At 42.8% G+C, this 19,890-nt stretch overlaps 1 protein-coding gene across 1 annotated transcript in view; it reads right to left on the minus strand.

Annotated features, from left to right (window-relative positions):
- Positions 1-698: 698 nt before the first annotated feature.
- CDH13 (cadherin 13) overlaps positions 699-19,890 on the minus strand; it is a 592,471-nt gene continuing 573,279 nt past the window's right edge. The window contains exons 12-14 of the mRNA XM_028740139.2: positions 17,733-17,963; positions 15,393-15,608; positions 699-2,127 (exon numbers count right to left, since the gene is read on the minus strand). Of these exons, the coding sequence (XP_028595972.2) occupies positions 2,120-2,127; positions 15,393-15,608; positions 17,733-17,963 (455 nt within the window). The 3' untranslated portion in view covers positions 699-2,119. The remainder of the gene's footprint in view (positions 2,128-15,392; positions 15,609-17,732; positions 17,964-19,890) is intronic.

Consider the following 19,890-nt stretch of genomic DNA (forward strand, 5'->3'; position numbering starts at 1 on the left):
CACCCCTAAAGCTGTTGACTGCCTGGTGCCCAACCACTGAATTCTCAAGTGTTTTCATTGTAGATTATCTGAAGGTGAAAATGCTAGATGATGGCATCAGTTTTTTGCCTATAGCAAAGTCAAAGGGCACACCTTCCAATCTCTTATTTATAATTGACACACAGGCTGTGTTCAGTTGTAATGATAAGCCAGCATTTGTGGCTTATTGTTTATTGAGATTGAACATTCCTGCATTGCTGAGAGGAAGAAGCAAATCCATAAACCTTGGCATCCCATTACTTCTGAACCTGGGATTGTGGATCCCACACACACCCCCCACCAGCCATGATCACTAGCTAACATTTAAGCCATGGTTTGCTGTTGGTTGATGGATTGTAGATTGTTAGGAAGCAACATGGTTTGCTGTTGGCTTATGGATTGCAGATTGTTAGAGAGCAACAAACTATAATCCCTTGTTTGGATGGTGTGAGAAATCAAGCCTTCCTGATTTGTTCATCCAGCTTGCTCCAGGGGTGATTGGGCAATGTGTGCCAGTATGTTGCTTGTTCCAAATAAGCAGGGTGTGGGTGTGTGGTCTCTTGTCATGTACAAACACGGAGACTTCATTCTCATTGAGATGGAGAACCTGTGTGTGGGCAATACTACTTCACACTGGTTGGGTTTTTTTTTTTTGGGGGGGGGGGTTTCACTTGATGGAATGGTACTCAATGCAGGGAATATTCTCGCATCCAAAACCAATCCATGTCAAGGAGGAAAGGCTGGGCTAGAACTCTTTCTCCCTGTTGTGTTATTATTCTATATGGAAGTATCCTTTTTCTACATTGGAATTTTCCATCATGTGAACCTACCGTCTAAAATGGGACAGTTACAAGAGCTTGGCTACCTCACTAAAGGAGTTCTCAGTGTTGGCACTCTGCCTGTGGAACTCCCTTCCAGCTGAAATTGGGTCGTCCCCACTCTACCTATGTTCAGGCACAAATTTAAAATGCATCTGTTTGTTCAGGCCTTTGAGGAGGTGTTAAGGAGATATCATTTGATTCTCTATCAAAATGTCATTGATGTTTTATTATTTGTTTTTTTAAACAGGTGTTTTCTTTTAATAATTTTCTACCCTGTGCTCTCTTTGGGAAGGAGGGACAGGATATAAAATAGATTTTTATAAAACCAGATATATCTAAATAGATGATCCATCAGCAAGAGCTACTTTCTTTCCCCTAGAACACGGTTAAGTGTTACTTTTCCCTCACCTTCCACAGCAAGCTGAACGAGTAAAATATTCTTGGATGTGAACAGGAAGGATGAATTAACAAAAGGTACCTTAACTTTTGGAGAATGGTACCAGACTTCTTTTCTTAAGGAAGTGCCACCAAAGTGGTCATTTCTCATGGTACCACCACAATTTGTTCTCTTTTGGTCGTGCTTCAGAGTAGACCCACTGTGACCAGTGGAACTCAAGTAACTCAGGTGCATTGATTCAACATGTCTACTCTGAGTATGACTAATATTGGATCTCCCCTTCTATATGCAGCTTACACAGCGTGTTGAGCCATTATTGGTACGTTGATCTGTTACCGAGCCTTTGTGCTGCTCTGCTCCATTGACCGTGAGCCTAAGGCGAATGCCATACAAAAGCTAACCCTATTGTATATCTCTTCTCTCTATATAAATATATATACATATACATACACTCATACATATACAAATACTAACCCACAGACAATTTTTTTTTAAAACAGTTGAATAGCAACAAGTCAACAGAGAGAGGGGGGAGGTGGAGTCCTTCTGTAATTCTGCTCCCAGAAGATCAGATTTATGTGGTGTTTTTATTTTTATTTTGTAACCGTTCGGCGAGCAACTACATCAACCGTCCGTCTTCATGGGCGAGGAACCCATTGGTAAAGTCAGACCGAGGCAGGAGGTTTTTTGTCAGAAACTTATCGTGCAGCTGGGAGGACAGACAGAGTGAAGTTGCAAAGTGCCACATTTGGCACGACTGAGGCTTAGGAGTGAAGGAATCGTAAGAGTCAAAGGTGATCTTCTGACTGGGATGGCATATCCTTTGCTTGCTTGTCACCATGGCAACTCAATAATGTCAGCTTCAGGTGTCCGCCAGGAGTTCTTACAGACCTAAGTGATGGGCAAATAATGTGTGGTTATTAGCAAGCAGGTGACAATTTTACATATATATATATATATATGTGTGTGTGTGTGTGTGTGTGTGTGTATATATATATATATATATATATATATCCCCCTTTTAATCTGAAGGCTTTGCTGACTTGATTGCTTGCACATGATTAAGCAAGGTACATTAAATTACCCATGTTCAGAAGCAATTATTTATGACAATTTACAGCTGGAGGATAAAAGTTCAAAATGTTACATTGGTCAATTGCAGCCCTTGAGTAATATATCTTCAGAAATCCAGTCTAGGAAGCTGAGATGCAAAATGAGAAACAAAGCGGAGGGAGGGGGAGACGTTCAGGAAATTGCAAGAGGATCCATAATCCATCAATGGATTTCTGTGCGCTATTAATGTTTACAAGGCATCAAGAACAGAAAGGGAAGGTGCTATTAATGGCCTTTGAGAGAGTGTTGTTGAGCCCAGGTGCTACCACCTAGAAGAGCCCACCCCTACCAGCTTTAATTAAAACAGTGGTGGGACATGGAGAAATGTCTTCCAAAATGTTTAACGTCCATTCAGAATAATATAGGAACAATTGTCCCTTTAATACAGTCATTTAATACTATCATAATACAGTGGTACCTCGGGTTACATACGCTTCAGGTTACATAAACTTCAGGTTACAGACTCCGCTAACCCAGAAATAGTGCTTCAGGTTAAGAGTTTTGCTTCAGGATGAGAACAGAAATGGTCCTCTGGCGGCGTGGCAGCAGCAGGAGGCCCCATTAGCTAAAGTGGTGCTTCAGATTAAGAACAGTTTCAGGTTAAGAACGGACCTCCGGAATGAATTAAGTACTTAACCCGAGGTACCACTGTACCAGAACTTGGGAACATCCATTGAAACAGAATGTTGGAAGATTCAGGATAGATAAAGGAAAGCATCTCTCCACATATCACATGCTTAAACTATGAAATTTACTCCTGCAGGAGGTCACCAGCTTTAAAAATGGATTAGACAAATTCCTGGAAGAGGAGGCTGCCAGTGGTTCTAGCCCCAATGGAGATGTTCTACCATGAACACCAACTTCTGGGCATCGCACGTGAGGAGAGTTCCTGTTGCACTTGGGTCCTGCTTGCAGGCTTCCTACAGAGGCATCTGTTTCGGTCAGATCCAGCAGGGCTTTTCTTCTTCTATTAAGAATGGTAAGTTCCTTATGTTCTTATATAAACTCACCCTTGAGTACATATTCAAGATCATTTAATATAGAGTTAACACAGCTTTAACTATCTGGGCATACTCATAATCACAGTAATAACTGCATGGATTTGTTTCATATGCTTAATGCATTTTTATGAGTGAAATGGAGATTTTAATCTGTGCTGGTTACTCCAAGAGTGAGCGGTTGAGCCCTCCCGCCCTTTTGGCTCTCGGAGGGGGAGTGATCATAAGACCATTATGTAGTAGGTCTACATTTCAATTTAGTAAGCTGCCATGCTTATGGGGCCACAGCTCTGTGCCTGAGCAAAGGGTTGCAATGCAGAAAGAGAGATGATACCACTCACAGTGAGCTAGAAAGGGAAATGATCTGATTTGGTATAAGGTAGGGGTGGGGGGAACCTGCAGCCCTCCAGAAGATGCAGGACTCCATCTCCCACTATCCCTGAATGTTGGCCATGCAGGCTGATGGGAATTGGAGTTCAAGAACACCTGAAGGCTCAAAACCTTCTCATCTCTTATGCAATGCATGTCTATGTTGTTTTGTGGGACATTGTCTCTAAGACCATGACCAAGCACACACAACCACTTTGGGAACAAATAGACTTCCTGTAGAAGAAATTGTATCAGGTAACCTCAAGAAATGGTGGCTAATTTTCCAGATTAATGGAGATTGTGAGAATATACCGCATTTTTTCCGTGTATAAGGCAACATTTTTTCCTTAGAAATAAAAGGCAAAAATTGTGGGTCATCTTATACATGGATAGCGGGCAGGGGGGATTGGTGGCAGCAGCCAGCAAGAGATTGGCAGAGGCGATTGGGTATGTGATTGGTTGCTGCAGCAAGGCCTGCTGATGATTGGCTGCAGCTGTGGCAATTGGGCAGGCGATTTATGGCAGCGGTGAGGTGTGCATGCAATTGGCTGTGGTTGCATTGAGTGGGCAGGTGGACTTTTGGCAACAAGCGTGCAGACATTTGGTGGCTGTAGTGAAATAGGGGTCGTCTTATACGTGGGGGCGTGTTATACATGGAAAAATACGGTAAGCAGTGTTGATCTTTTAAAAAATACAAGTAACGTTCTATTTACTTTTCTCAAATGTTTTATCATCATTAATTCAAAGATGTTGGGTTGATGCCAACCAATGATTTCTGCTCATGTAACGAACTTCCCCCTCTCTCACTTCTACCCCCATGTGCCCCACACATCCCTCCACATCTTTTCTGGAGGGCTAGAGAAGCCTCCAGAACAGATTTTGGAGAAGGGTTTGTGGGGAGAAAGGGAGGGGAAGTTCTGTTGCACAAGTGGAAGTCATTCTATTTCTGTGATGACTTGGTTGGCTATAACACAATGTCTTTGTTTAGCTGCCTTCCTCATCAGCTTGCAATAGACCTCTATGCTTAAGAAACATAGATGCTGGAAGATTTTTTAAAAATCCAAATATTGTTAAAACTGTTCTTATCAGCCATACAGAAATGACAGTCCCAAAGTGAAAGGGACTTATTAGCATGCAAATAAATTCAGAGTTGTGGCCTCCATTTCCACTGCACATTCCACTGACTGCTAAACATATACTGACTAAGCAAGGCCTCAATGGTTGTTACTTGTTTGCTAGATAGTTATTGCTATTTGTTTTGAATAATTTGTTTCTGTATCTCTGATACAGGCACATTGGGCTTTGTGTGGAATACTATAATACTACTAAACGATTTGTTTGTTAATATCACTGGTCTGTTACTCAAATCAAATTTTATGCTGAGTTTCTCTAGCTCGGGAATTATGTGATTAGGGTTCCATCATTTTTGACCACTAAACTATGCTATGTTTAACATAACATTTCTTCAAGAGGAAGATCCAAAATGGAGATCATCCTAAGTCAAAGGTCATCTAAGTCCTCCTGGTAACCACCATAACTTCTGCTTCAAGGAAAGCAATAGATCTTGTACTAACCCACAGCTAGGCACCCTGCACCTTTGGGGTGAATGCAATCTCATCCAGAAGAGATTGAACTACCCTACCTAGTTCACCAGCATTCTTCATTAATAGTACCTCCATCTTGTAAGTCAGTGGTGGGGAACACATGTTCCTCTGTAAATTGCTAGACTGCAAGTCCCATAAACTCTGATCATTGGCCATTCCGGCTGGGGTCCAGGGGGGTGGAACAACAGCTGGAGGGCTACAGATTCCTCATCCCTGTAGTAAGGATTAAGTTTTTACTTTGTTAAACTCCATCAATTCCTGAACTAGCTCCAGACATTGGAGTATCAATTCTAGTGCTTCCCTGAAGTTGAAATACTGGAACAAAATAAATAGCTTTTTATGTCAGCTGCACACTGGTGCTATCTCAGCCAAAACCTCTGGATGACCTCACCCAAAGGTTTAATGTATTTGATAACAAGCATAGAAAACAAAACAGAACCTTGAGGTGACCAAAGGTGATGGAGTAGAAGAGCAGTCTCCTAGCACCACCACCTGGATCCAGCCTGCCAGATGGTAATGGAGCCACTAAAGAGTGACAGCTTGTATATCCGTTCCAGCCAGATGGCCCCAAAGGATACCATGGCTGATGGTATCAAGTGCTATTGGGTGATGATGAAAATGAATCAACGTGATAGCACTTCCGCTGTTCTTTTCACAGCGCAGGTCAGGTCATCCTCCAGAGTAACTGAGGCAGTTTCTATTGCAAAACCAGGTCTTAAGACTGGAATGGACTTAAATGATCAACTTCATTCAGAAAATGTTAAGAACTGAATGAGGCCAATGGTCGTCTAGTTCAGCAATATGTTCTCACAGTGGCCAACTAGATGCCTTAATGTGATGTCTAAAGGCAGAACCTGAGCAGAAGAGCACTCTCCTCACCTGTGGCTTCCAGCAGCTGGCATTCATAAGCAATGCTGCCAAGGACTGTGGAGGCAGAGCACAGCCATGAAATCAGCCATCCATGAATTAGTTCAATTCTCTTTTAAAGCCATTCAGGTTGGCTCTAGTAATATACAGTCATTTGGTTGATAAGGATAGATGTTCAAGTTTGCTAGCTGATCACTCAGTTTCTTCAGGGGGGAGAAGCACAATTACCCTCTCTCCAGATATTTATTGAATTAATCTTCAGATGATTAAAAACATGCACTTTCAGCATAAGGTTCAATAAAACCTGACTGCTACTGAACAGGGAGATGGGAAGCTGATCAGAATCAAAGCGCTAACAAGACAGTCAACAGTGTTCAGGTTGCTGATTTACCCACATTCCCTCCCTAAAGGAGCATGGGAGGAGGAAATTCACGACTGCTTTTTTTTAATGCCAGAGTGCTTTCTTCTATACCAGCGATGGAGAACCTCAGGCTAATCTGGCCCTTGGGACTCTCCTCAGGACACACCCCCTCCCAAACCCTGCCTTACACCCTCTTTGTGTGTCTTTTGGCTAATTGGAATGTGCCCTTGAACTGTGATAATTTTTCTTTGCCTGGGAAAGGGATGTTTGAATATGTGTAGCAACAAGCCTCCTATGCAAATATAATTGAGAATTCCAGTTGCTGGAAACTGCAGGAGGGGAGAAGGCTCTTGTGCTCATGTCCTACTTGCAAGTTTCCCACAGGCCTCTGGTTGGCCACTGTGAGAAGAGGATGCAGCACTCGATGGGCCACTTGCCTGATGCAGCAGGCTCTTATTATGTTCTTGTGAAGGAAAAGGCAGTGATTTTGGGGCTAGCCACCTCAGTGGTGAGTCAAGGAGGGAAAGGGTTAGCTGAAGAAAAGAAGAGGCTACACACTTGGTGATATAGTGATTAATGGGGGAAGGAAGACTGCTTAAACAAGTAGATCTCAGAAGGACTCTGAGGATATGAAAGGCGCTAAGCTCCTCTGAGTGAAGAGCTCACTAGGTATTTTCTAACAGCAAGAGAACCCTTAGGACTTTGAAGATCCTTGAGATCCATAGTGGGAGCTCTCACATATATCTAGAGTTGGCAATGTCACCAGTGGCTAATCATGAAAATGCTACTCTGTAGAAACAATATTGCACAATCAGGGAATGCAACTGAAGGTGGGAAGTTGAAAGAAAAGAGAGCACCACGTGGCCTTGGCAGCAAATAAAAAAATCAGCTGGTGTAGCTTTAATTTGGAATGCTGAAAGTCCTCCAACACTGCTGCAGTTTGGAATATCACACACTGAATACTGAATCCCATGGAAGACAAGGAGATAAATTGGGTTAGATAAAAAATTGATAAACTTGAGCAGACTGAAATTGTGATTTTCTGTGGCCTCCCTGCCAGCAGAGCAGCAGCCAAAATTTGTCAAGTAAATTATCTTCTGTGAATTATTGGCTGGTTTTAGCTATAGACTGTTTTAAAACAATTCAGAAAATGACTCGGCAGTCATACGCCTGACATTAATAAACCGCCCAGAAAAGAAACACAGTCTATTACAAACCAGTAATTTAGCTCTGTCAAAACCAGGGAATATTAAACATTTCCCCCCTCTCCTCCTCAAGACACACCACATAAGGCATCAAGGTTTAATCTTCTCAAGTGCTGCTTTCACTTCTGAGGAAAAGCTGATAAAAAAACAACAACTGGATCACATAGTAGGAATATTTCCGAATGATCAAGTATTTATGCCTTATGGATACACTTATCTTTCACATTTATTCATCGTCTCTTTTCCTCTTTATGTGGATGTGTATGCATAGAATACATATTTCCTATATGTATTTATTTCTTGTGTGAAATCATCCACAAGTTCCTGGCTTCATCCATTCATTTCAATGGAGTGTAAATTATATAGGATCAGCAAGCTTCACGTGGCTGCTAAGAAACTTCTTGCGCAGGGGTAGCCAATGCAGTGCCCTCCAGAAGCTATTAAGCTCCAAGTCCCATCAGCCCTAGTCAGTGTGTGACCCATGTGACGATGCCATTTGCAATCTGACACCTGGAGACTGTCAGGTTGGGGGAGGCTGCTTTGCTCCATTAACTGTTTCCCCAAATTCTGCTCGCTTGAGACTCAAATAGATTTAAATCATCCAATTAATGAAATGTTTAATGGTTTATGTCTTCTGGATTTGTAGACTGGAGGGGGAAATGAGACTGTATTGCATCTTAGGTCTTCTGGTTCATTGCTGAAATGGGAAAGAGTGGCATCATCATAAGTAGGGGGCGGGTGGATGCAGAGGACTCACCAGGGGTGAAGTCTTACCAGGAATTGTCACTTCAACTGGAAGGCTTGAGGAAATTAATAGATAGTTAAATACAAGGATATCTTTGAGGTTTATTTGCAATCAGAGTCCTGGCATCTGTGTGATGCGCCATTTCCCAGCACACCTGAGGCCTTTCACACTTAGTTTGACAAATTAATTTCAATGCAGACTCCACAAAACTCATTTAGTCTCTTCACATCGAGTTCAGTCTTTGCCTCCTCACTTTCCGGCAGGGTAATGGAGTGTTTTACTTATCGCTGCCAAAGTCAAACTTTGCAGTTTGCAGACCTGGCTAGACCCCCAAGGCAACTTGGAAAAGAGAGAGCACTAAAGGTTGCTTAGACTGACTTCAAAATGACTGAACAATTCTTTGCTCCTATAGCTCATTTCAAAGTACAGTCATACCTCGGGTTAAAGACACTTCAGATTGAGTGTTTTCAGGTTGTGTTCCACGGCGACCCAAAAGTAACAGAACGGGTTACTTCTGGGTTTCGCCGCGTCGCTCAAAATGACGTCACACGCACACGCAGAAGTTGTGAATTGTGACCCATGCACGTGCAGACGCGGGTTGCGTTCTGCTCAGGATGCAAACAGGGCTCTGGAATGGATCCCGTTAACATCCAGAGGTACCACTGTAGCATTGTGGTGCTCGTATCTATTCTAGAATGGACAGGAAATGTGGGGCACCAACTTTTGCGTATGGTAGAACTATGTGCAAATGGGTTCTTGAAATCTATTTCTACAGTCTGGAAGGAACATTTCACCCAATTTCTCTAGGGGGCAAGATAGATTTCTAAAGGTATTCACTATTATGTGTGGCTTGATTTTTTTTCCCATGCTGGCTGGGGCTTGCAGGAGTTGTGTTTCCAAAAATCTGAATGGCACCAGGTTGAGGAAGACTCCTGTTCCAAGAGTAGCTAACATGTGACCCATAAGCTGCTGCTGGACCCCATCATTCCTGACTGTTGGCTGTGCCAGCAGAAGCTGATGGGTGTTGGTGTTCAACAGGGCTGGCACTTTGCATTTTGCTACTTGAGGCAAAATGCCACCTTGCTGTGACCTGTCACCATCTGTGGCACTGGTATTGGCATTGATTTCCAGTGAGATCTCACCAAAATCTCATGAAATCTGGCACACTCCATGAGATCTCATAGAAGTTCAGTGAAGTCTCCTGAGATGTCACCAGAAAGCAGCACCGACCCCAGCACCTCTTCTCCATCAGAGGTGGTGGGGCAGGCAGGGTGCCCATGAGGTGGTTGCTTCACCCTGCCCCAATGGGCGGACTAGGCCTGGGGGGGGGGGAGATATTGGGGGGGCACAGCTTAGCTGTCCCATGCACCTGTAATGGCTGTGTGAACTCTGGATACACCCTTTCTGTGGGTGTCCGGATTGCACATAATCCCAGCATGTGAGCTGGAGTTCACAAACTGGGAACTCTTTACAGTCAATGATGAACGACATTCTTCATACAGGAAGTGAGTGACTCTTTTTAGGGTGTAGTGGAATGCATGACTCTGCTCCTAAATCAGCTTGCAATTAATTGCTGTACCCATGAGTAATGTGCAGCATACTGAGTAGAGGAACTACCAATGCAGTTTGAAGCTACCGTACTCTTGTACAGCAACTGGTCTATGTTAAAAGTCCAGCAAGGCTCACCATACAAATCTTCTTCCCAGAGAAGTCCTCCCAGCACCAACATAACATTGTCATTGTTTTAATGCCAGTAAGAGATTTTGTTTTTGTTTCTCTTGGAATTTGAAAGTGTTAATAACGTGATACTCCACTGCTAAAATAAGTTGTTTTAAATAATATTTATGTATTTTTTAACATTTACTTTGGTCATTAATTGCTTTTGGGTTTTTTTTGTAGGAACTGATAAACACACTGAACAAGCCTAGACAACCTGCAGAGATCTACGTTTGCCTGCCCAGAAATTCCAGAGCACATTTTGATCCTGAGGGCCAGTGTGGTGTAGTGGTGAGTGTTTTACTTAGACCAGGGTTCAAATCCCCATTTGGCCATGAAGCTCACTGGGTGGCCTTGGGCCAGTCACTATCTCTTAGCCTAAGTTACTTCACAGGGTTGTTATGAGAATAAAATGGGGAGGAGGAGGACTATGCCTTAAGCTCTTTGGGTGGGGGGTGGGGAGGTAGGATATAAATGCAATAAAACAAACAAAAATAGGGTCTGTATCCAATGTTAGATCTACTCAGAGTAGACCCACTGAAATTAATGGACATGACTAAGGGCAGATCCACACCATACATTTAAAGCACACCCAACTCACATTTAAAGCACACAACTTCCCCCTAAGAATACTGGGAACAGCAGTTTCTTCCTCACAGAACTTCAGTTCCCAGAATCCTTAGCAACTTACATCTCCCAGGATTCTTTGGGAAAAAGTTAGCTTGAAATCTGTGTTTACCTACAAGAGAGCCTTACCCCATATATGCTCACTCAACCATTGCAATCGGCAGAACCAGCACTGCTACAGGTGGCATGCAAAATTGTACCTGTTCCGCATTTATACACTTTTAATATGGCAGCAGCTATACTTTGGAACTTCCTGCCTATTGAGATCAGTCAGGCGCCTTCACTGTACTCTTTTTTTGGTGCCTGCTAAAAACTCTTCTTTTTTTTAAGACAAGCCTACCCAGGTGTTTAGAAAGTTGATGTGAGTTTCCATCTGTTTTCTAGTCTATTGTTATTTAACTCTTCAAAAGACTTCAATTATTACTGTCAATTCTTTTCATTGATAATTTTATTTTATGATTTGTAAATTGAGTTTTGTTTGATTTATTTATGAAATAAATAAATATGCAGTGGATGTGCTTTAAATGTATGGTGCAGCTCTGGCTTAACTTAAGTCCATTAAATTTGATGGATCTATTCTGAGTAGAACTCAGTTGTAGAAAACTAGCTTTCTCCCTTCACATGGTTGATGCAGCTGGAATCCATCCCATCTACTGCTAGGGGCGGTCATTGCATATGCTGTTTTGAGATTATTTGCCATCCTGCAGTTTTTCAGAGCAGTTAAACTCATTCAATGCCCCCCAACCCAAATAAAATAAAAACCTCAACCACATATCATTCCACTGACTTCCTGAACATATCCCAAGCTTAGATAATAATTGCTTCATTTAAATGATAATACCAAGATGTTTTGTTCTGGCAAGAGAATCACAGAGGGCTCATAGTCATACTGAATGGCTCACACATTGTGCTATCTATCCTCCATTCCAGATTGTCAAACGTATGCACGCAGGCACAAAATTTGGCGTGGGAAGCAAAATCCTCACTTGACAGAGGGATTTACCTCCCAGGCAGAAGTGGCTCATAAAGTATAAGCACCAAGAGCGAAGCCAAGCAAGTAAGCAGGTTTTTTTTCCTCTCCCTCTTTCTGGATGTGCGAGCAAAAATTAAGCCCATAATTTTGCCACCAGTGATGGGGATATTTCATCTGCTCAATGCACATTAAGGGTCTCTCATGTTTTTTTTTCTTTTTTACAGCAGCGTAATCTTTGATTATTCTGATAAATATTTGGACTGTGGGAGAGCTCGTGGCAGCCACCTCCGTGTGTGGAATTGGGGAGAAAGAAAGAAAGAAATGTTTGGCATTGTAGCAAAGTGGTGAAAGGTGGGTAAGAAATCCAAAAGCATAACATAAAATAAATCCTTGGGCTGCAATTCTAACCTCACCTAACTGAGAGTAAGCACCATTCAATTCAATGGGACTTATTTCTGAGTAGATGTGGTTAGATGGCTCTTTGACCTGATTTCTCTGTTACTTTCTGCAGAGGCTAACAGTGGCATCCAATGACTAACTTAAGTCCATTAATTTCAAAGGGTCTATTCTGAGTAGAATTTAGTTGGATAAACAGTGGTACCTTGGGTTAAGTACCATATTTTTTGCCCTATAAGACACACATTTTCCCCTCCAAAAATGAAGGGGAAATGTGTGTGCGTCCTATGGGGCGAATGCAGGCTTTCGCTGAAGCCTGGAGAGCGAGGGGGGTCAGTGCGCACCGACCCCTCGCGCTCTCCAGGCTTCAGGAAGCTATCCGCTAGCCGTGGGAGACCCAGCTCTCCCAGGGCTAGCGGAGACCTTGCCGGCACCCAGAAGCTTGGGGCGTGCTGAGCTCCGCACGCCCCAAGCTTCGGGATTAGCGCAGCGCTCCGCTAGCCCTGGGAGAGCCGCGCTAAGTCGTGGGGCTTTCCCACGCCTAGCGGAGACCTTGCCAGCACCCAGAAGCTTGGGGCGCGCTGAGCTCCGCATGCCTCAAGCTTCGGGATTAGCGCAGCGGTCCGCTAGCCCTGGGAGAGCCGTGCTAAGTCGTGGGGCTTTCTCACGGCTAGCGGAGATCTTGCCGGCACCCAAAAGCTTGGGGCGCGCTGAGCTCCGCACGCCCCAAGCTTCAGGCTTAGCACAATGCACCTGGGGGAAAAATAAATTCCCCCCCTTTATTTCCCCCCCAAAAAACTAGGTGCGTCCTATGGGCCGGTCAGTGGCGTAGCGTGGGTTGTCAGCACCCGGGGCAAGGCAAGTAATTTGCACCCCTAACCCGTGGATTTGCGCCCCCTAACCTGTGGATTTGCCCTAACCCCAGATGTTGCGCCCGGTGCGGCCGGCCCCCCCTGCACCCCCCACGCTACACCACTGGGGCCGGTGCGTCCTATGGGGCGAAAAATACGGTACTTAATTCGTTCCGAACCTGAAACTGTTCTTAACCTGAAGCACCACTTTAGCTAATGGGGCCTCCCGCTGCCGCCGTGCTGAAGCAAAGTTCTTAATCTGAGGTACTATTTCTGGGTTACGGAGTCTGTAACCTGAAGCGTATGTAACCCGAGGTACCACTGTAATCCTAAATTGTTAAACCTGTGGAAATACTGCAGAAAGCTGCTTTCATTATTGTTGTATCAGGTTGACCAGAGATTAATTGACATCAACTGTGTTCATGTGAACACACAACATTTCAAGGAAGGGGTGGGTCAGGGGTGCATACACAAGACCTGCCCCCAGTTCCTGTACACCCACGTCCCCAGGCCTGCAGCCCTTATCCTATGTTGTTAACAGAAGGCCTGCAGTTGTTGTACTTATGTTCAATTGTACAAGAGTAGAAATCTCCGCATGACCAGCAGAGTCCCCCACTGAGCAGAGAGTTCTGCTCAGATTCAAGCAAATCAAATTCAGTAGGTCAGGGGTGAGAAGGCATGGCTAATGCACACTTGGAATATTACAGCATTAATGCACTGTCCATTGTGTGTCAAGATTAAGGTTACCAGATTTTTTTCAATGAATGCGGGGACACTTTTCAACTTCAATGGATTTTGTATGGGGACTGATTTGTAAATCCAGGGACTGTCCCCAGGAAATGGGTACAGTCTAGATCTGTGGTTCCCAAAGTGGGTGGTTCTGCCTCTTGGGGTGCAGTGGGGGCACTGAAGGTGTAAAGACTATCAGACTCATATCACTGGATCAAGTTCATCAATTTTGTTGAATTGATTGCTTTACTTGGATTTTGAATAATTGTGAAATAAATTTTTACTATTTTGACTTTGTCGGTGTTCTTATCTTCCCTAGTGGGTTGTGCAAACTGCTATTCTGACTGATGCTTTTTATAGGGGTAGGGTGAGAGGAGGGCACTTGGAACCGAGAGGGTTGTAGCCTGAAAAAAAATTATGTAAGTCTAGGAATGGGGGTGGGGAGAGAAACCTGATGCCTTCTGGTTGTGGGACTCAATAACTCTCATTATTCTCAAGACTTGCTCATGCTGGATAGGGCTGATAGGAGTTCAGGGCCACAGACTCCCCACCACTACTTTATATACACTGTAGTCTAAAACTGTTATTTTTCTGTTGACAATCTGCTTCATGCCTTCTCTGAATGAGCATCATTTGTTTCCCTGTTGCTTGACTTAGAGCCGAGTCGGCATCTCTGAAATTAAGAGCTGTCATCCATCAGAGGCAGGCCTAGAGTCAACACACAACACCCTTTGAAGCCACTGCATCCTCAGCACTGTTGCCTCTGCTGAACATAAGGCAGCTAGAAGCTAACTTCCCACACAGATCGAGAGTGACACTGTGGCAGGTGTAGGATGTGAAACACATAGCAGTCAAGTACAACATGCTTTGTACCAGCCAGGAGAAAACTTCCTCCTGAGCCGTGACAAACTTCATTTGCATGTGACTAGATGTGGGCATGACCTAATCTGGGCAAGAGGAGCATACCTCCTTCTTTTGCTCCTCTTATCCATTTTGCTTTTCTACATGTGAGCAGAAGTGACTGCCTGTTCGCAGTCACTTGGGACTAACTCCCTTATGGGATAGTTCCACATAGTAACCTAAGTCTGCTTTCAGGGATCCAGTTGTGAACTGATGATACAGTGAGTAAACTACTTTTATAGGGACTTTAATAAGATTGTCATGTCTACACTTTTTAAGAGGGATAAGAAGGGATCTTATCAGGAATATTATATAGTGAGCCTCAGACGAGTCTGCAACAAGCTAACCGCTGTACAAATTTAAAAAGGGGGAATGTTTGGAACTCTGCTAAGAGATAGGACCTGCTAACACAAGTTAGGAAGGATATCATCAAATAACATATCCTCTCCTGCCTCTCTAAACATCCCCACAGCAGGTGCCCTGCAGTGTTCTGGGAAAATGGCAACCCATGGCTGGCTGCTACTTCAGCTAGATAGGATCATGACTGACGAGGGCGGGGCGGGGTGGGATACGGATGAAAGAGGTCCCACTCTGAATGAACCCCCTGCTTTTTCATCCCCATCAGTGGCATGAACACATCAATCAACAGAACCAGGTTGAGTGTGAACTAACTCTAGTGTTAGACATTTTTGGGAAACTTACAATATAAACTGAAGAGTGAAATGAAGAAGAGGACCATGCTGAAGTGAAGGGTCGAAGATGCGCTGCAGTCCATTTTGTATTTTGTGCAGGAACACACTTGGATTTTCAGTTCTGTATTGTTAATTAGAGGCGGTTTCCCTGAGTCGGTCACCAAGATGGGGATGTTGTAGTTCGCCTTCTTCAAGTTTTGTGGCAGAATGAGCTGGGCGTGGGTGTCTGAAATGAAAGAGGAAACAACAATTAGGGGACATTTTGAAAAGCTTAGACATCTTTCTCTGCCCAGGTTCTTCCTGATTTAAAAGATTATTGAATCCCTACCACAATCTGCATTTATAGCTTTTTACTGTTTTACTGCTTTTTATAAATGTTGTAACTGTTTTATACTGCCTTATTGTTTCTATGAATGTTGCATATACCGTTTTGATCTTTTAAAGCATTAAGAAGTTTAGAAATTCTTTCAAATAGATAGACAAATTCCTTAGAGAAATCCACAAATATCAAATTCCTGAAGCATTACCTCCATCACCCATTCTTATGTAAAGAAAGGAAGAAAAATAAGTTTTGAAACCAGTGTAGCAAAGGCAGTTCCTGAACTGCTGCAAAGAATGTAACTCAAAACATAAATAAAATTCTGAACATAATTTAAATTGTGAATAAAACTCAGTTCCAGAGACTAATAGGCACATCAAAAATCACACAAGAATTACTCTCTGTGAAACATAGTAGAAAGATAACAGATGCTGCTATTATTATTAATGCTACTACAGCAAATATAAACAGCTAGGATTCCACCAAGCGGCGTAAAGAGATGGCAGAATTACATCATTAATTTTCTTATTCACACGCAAAAGCAAACCATTCTGATCCAAAATTATTCCTCTTTTGACTCCACCTAGCCAGTGTGATTTTATGTGTCAACATTTCAACTAAAGCCATATCCCAACCCTTTGTATATTAACGTTTTTTCATAGCTCCTTCCAAAAATGGGTAACCATTAATTCTACTTCCATGATGACCTAACGTATCAACACTTCTCAAGTTTGTATTGCTATCTGAGAAAATGTTTAACAAAGCTAAACAACATTCTGGCTTTGTATGTTGATAGATCTCAAACCATTACTAAAGCTCAGTGAAGGCCAAAATGTGTCTATTTGCAATCATAATTGAGCAGCTAGAAAGGCATTTGCTGAGGAATGGCTTCAGCAGGAGAAAACAGCAGTGAAACACTTCTCCCCACACCTGCAATTTCATGAGAATAGAAACCCACCAGGTGTGCTAGTCATTGCGTTGCATGGGATGGCTGTAATGCACTGAGCTGGTTCAGACTCCCTGAGTGTTCATTTTCTACTAAGGAAGTGGCAAAATTTCCCACACACTGTAACAGAAGATAATTCAACGCACTTCAGAGGCGCAGCAAAACTTAAGGGCTCCCTCAGCAGAAATCTGTCAGCCTCTTGACTTCCTTTGTGTCACTGAATTTTTGGACAGCTTTTATAACAGTCTGAGTCAACCTCAGAGCCTATCAGGGAGACTTTGGCCAGGATTTGTGTATTGTGGCCAAAGGCGGTGCTTTTAACAATAGCATCAGAAAATTCTTATTGCTTGGCCATTTCCCACAACCAAGATTTAGTTGGACTGTCTTCAGGTTGTATTTCAGCACATTGGTCCCACTTTCAAATGAGCTTCAGGTGCTTTGTTGCTTTTCAAACAAAACAGAGGCACTTGAATGAAGCGGGAAGCTGCACATCTGCCACACCATACAAATAACACAAATTGCTCCCCACAAAAAAATCCTGGGAAATGTAGATTTAATGGTGCTGGGAAATGTAGCTCTGGGGGAAATGGTATGCTTAAACCATGCAAAAATTGTGCTTTACATATATGGGGTGTATGTGACATCAAAGCTTTTTTGTGAGGCGGAGGCAGACTTGGAAGCAAAACACAAATCCCAGAAGGAAGAAGAGGAAAATATGAAGAAAATGCTTAGTAACAAAGTTTAATGCTGTTTGGTACTACTGGTATTGCTAGCTAGGGATGATGGGGGAGGTAGTCCAAAAACAGCTGGAGACCCAAGTTTGGGAAACTTGGTATAATATATTGAATTGGAATCTCAGACATAAATACTGAGAATTTTTTAAGGATGACCAGTTTTATATATAACAGTTGATTACAGATAAGAAAGTAGCCTTAGATATAATGGAAATATCGGACAGAATGGTTGAGAAATTTAACAAGGATCCATTTTGTGGATAACAGTTGGGGATGGATAAAAGGTGGGAGGAGGAGAGAGAACTTTAAAGATTGAATAATGGAAGGGAGTACTATTTCTAATATACTTACTGTTGATTCTTGTGATTTTCCATACTTTATCTTGTCCAGACTGCTTGCTCAACTCAAATTTAAATGGTTCGGCATTAGGATGAATATCCTTGTCTAAGGCTCCAAAGATGACCTTCACATCTTTCGCATCTTCACAGACAGATGAAACCGCTTGATAAAGAGAGGGGGCGTTGTCGTTAACATCTTCCAAAGTAATCTGCAGTGTCCCTGTCCCTGTTGCAGGAGGGCTACCTATGGAAAAAGTAGCAGAGTTTTGTGAATTGGACATTTATGTACACTGTACAGTGGTATCTTAGTTTACGAACTTAATCCATTCCGGAAGTCCGTTCTTAAACCAAAGCATTCTTAAACCAAGGCATGCTTCCCATAGCAGCGGGGGACTCAATTTACAAATGGAACATACTCAACAGGAAGTGAAACATGTTCTTATTCCAAAGCCAAGTTCACAAACCAAAACACCTACTTCCGGGTTTGCACCATTCTTAATCCAAGTTATTCATAAACTAAGCTGTCCTTAAACCAAGGTACCACTGTATTGCATTATCAAGACATCCATCAGCCAATGCTATACATTTTAATGCTGTGTTTCCTTCTGGTGAGCATTGGCCCTTCTATATGCAGGCACTATTTTCATCCCCACTGCATTCTACCATTGGCAACTATAACAACAACAACAACAACAACAACAACAATATTCCATCAATAAATCAGTAAATATAAGAGAAATGAAAAAAGCCATATTGTGGGTAAGCATTACACAGAGCATTAATAGTGCAATCTTACGCATGTTTGCTCAAACTGTGAAGTCATTGGGGTTTAATCACAGGTAAGCATGCAGTTAAGGGCAATTTCAAACTAAAAGTAATTCCATAATTCCTGGAACTGTCCTTAGATTAGCCTTACTTGGAGGCTCCAATGACTGGGTTTGTGGTTAGGTACCTTGCCAACAGCTGTTTGAAAACCAAAGTACACTGTGTCACCTGGATCATCTCTAACTATATGCTTGTTCCAGTTACAGATGGGTAGCCGTGTTGGTCTGCCATAGTCAAAACAAAAAAAAAATTCCTTGCAGTAGCACCTTAAAGACCAACTAAGTTAGTTCTTGGTATGAGCTTTCGTGTGCATGCACACTTCTTCAGATACACTGAAACAGAAGTTGCCAGATCCTTCTATATAGTGAGAAGGTGGGGAGGGGTATTACTCAGAGGGGGGTGGGAATGGGTGATTGGCAGATAGCTGTGATGAGCCTGTTGACGACTATTAACGACTGCAGTAGGTCTTACAGGAAAAAGCAAGGGGTGAGAAGGTGAAAAATGGCTTTGTCATGTATAGTGAGATAAGAATCCAATGTCTTTATTCAGGCCAGGTGTCTCCATGGTTTTAAGTTTGGTAATGATTTGCAATTCAGCAGCTTCTCTTTCCAGTCTATTTCTGAAATTCCTTTGTAGTAAAACAGCTACTTTGAGATCTTGTATAGAATGTCCTGGGAGATTGAAGTGTTCTCCTACTGGTTTCTCAAGACAGTAGGAGATTGCAAATCATTACCAAACTTAATGATAATTGCAAATCATTGATAATTGCAAATCATTACCAAACTTAAAACCATGGAGACACCTGGCCTGAATAAAGACATTGGATTCTTATCTCACTATACATGACAAAGCCATTTTTCACCTTCTCACCCCTTGCTTTTTCCTGTAAGACCTACTGCAGTCGTTAATAGTCGTCAACAGGCTCATCACAGCTATCTGCCAATCACCCATTCCCACCCCCCTCTGAGTAATACCCCTCCCCACCTTCTCACTATATAGAAGGATCTGGCAACTTCTGTTTCAGTGTATCTGAAGAAGTGTGCATGCACACGAAAGCTCATACCAAGAACTAACTTAGTTGGTCTTTAAGGTGCTATATGCTTGTTGACATTCTCAAAGAATGCTGATAGCTTAGTGAGGCAGGACTTGCCCTTGCAGAAGCCATGCTGACTCAGCTTCAACATGGCTTATTCTTCTATACGCTTGGTTATTTTATCATTAACAGTATTTCCCACTAGTTTTCCAGGGACAGACATTTCTGGGACAGAAATGCCCTTGCTGCTGACATCTTGCTCTCTCCCAGTCTTTTTCTTCACTCTCCCTCCCAGGGAACCTGCATCAGACAC

This window comes from Podarcis muralis, chromosome 7, assembly GCF_964188315.1.
Source record: "Podarcis muralis chromosome 7, rPodMur119.hap1.1, whole genome shotgun sequence".
NCBI classification, from domain to species: Eukaryota; Metazoa; Chordata; class Lepidosauria; order Squamata; family Lacertidae; genus Podarcis; species Podarcis muralis.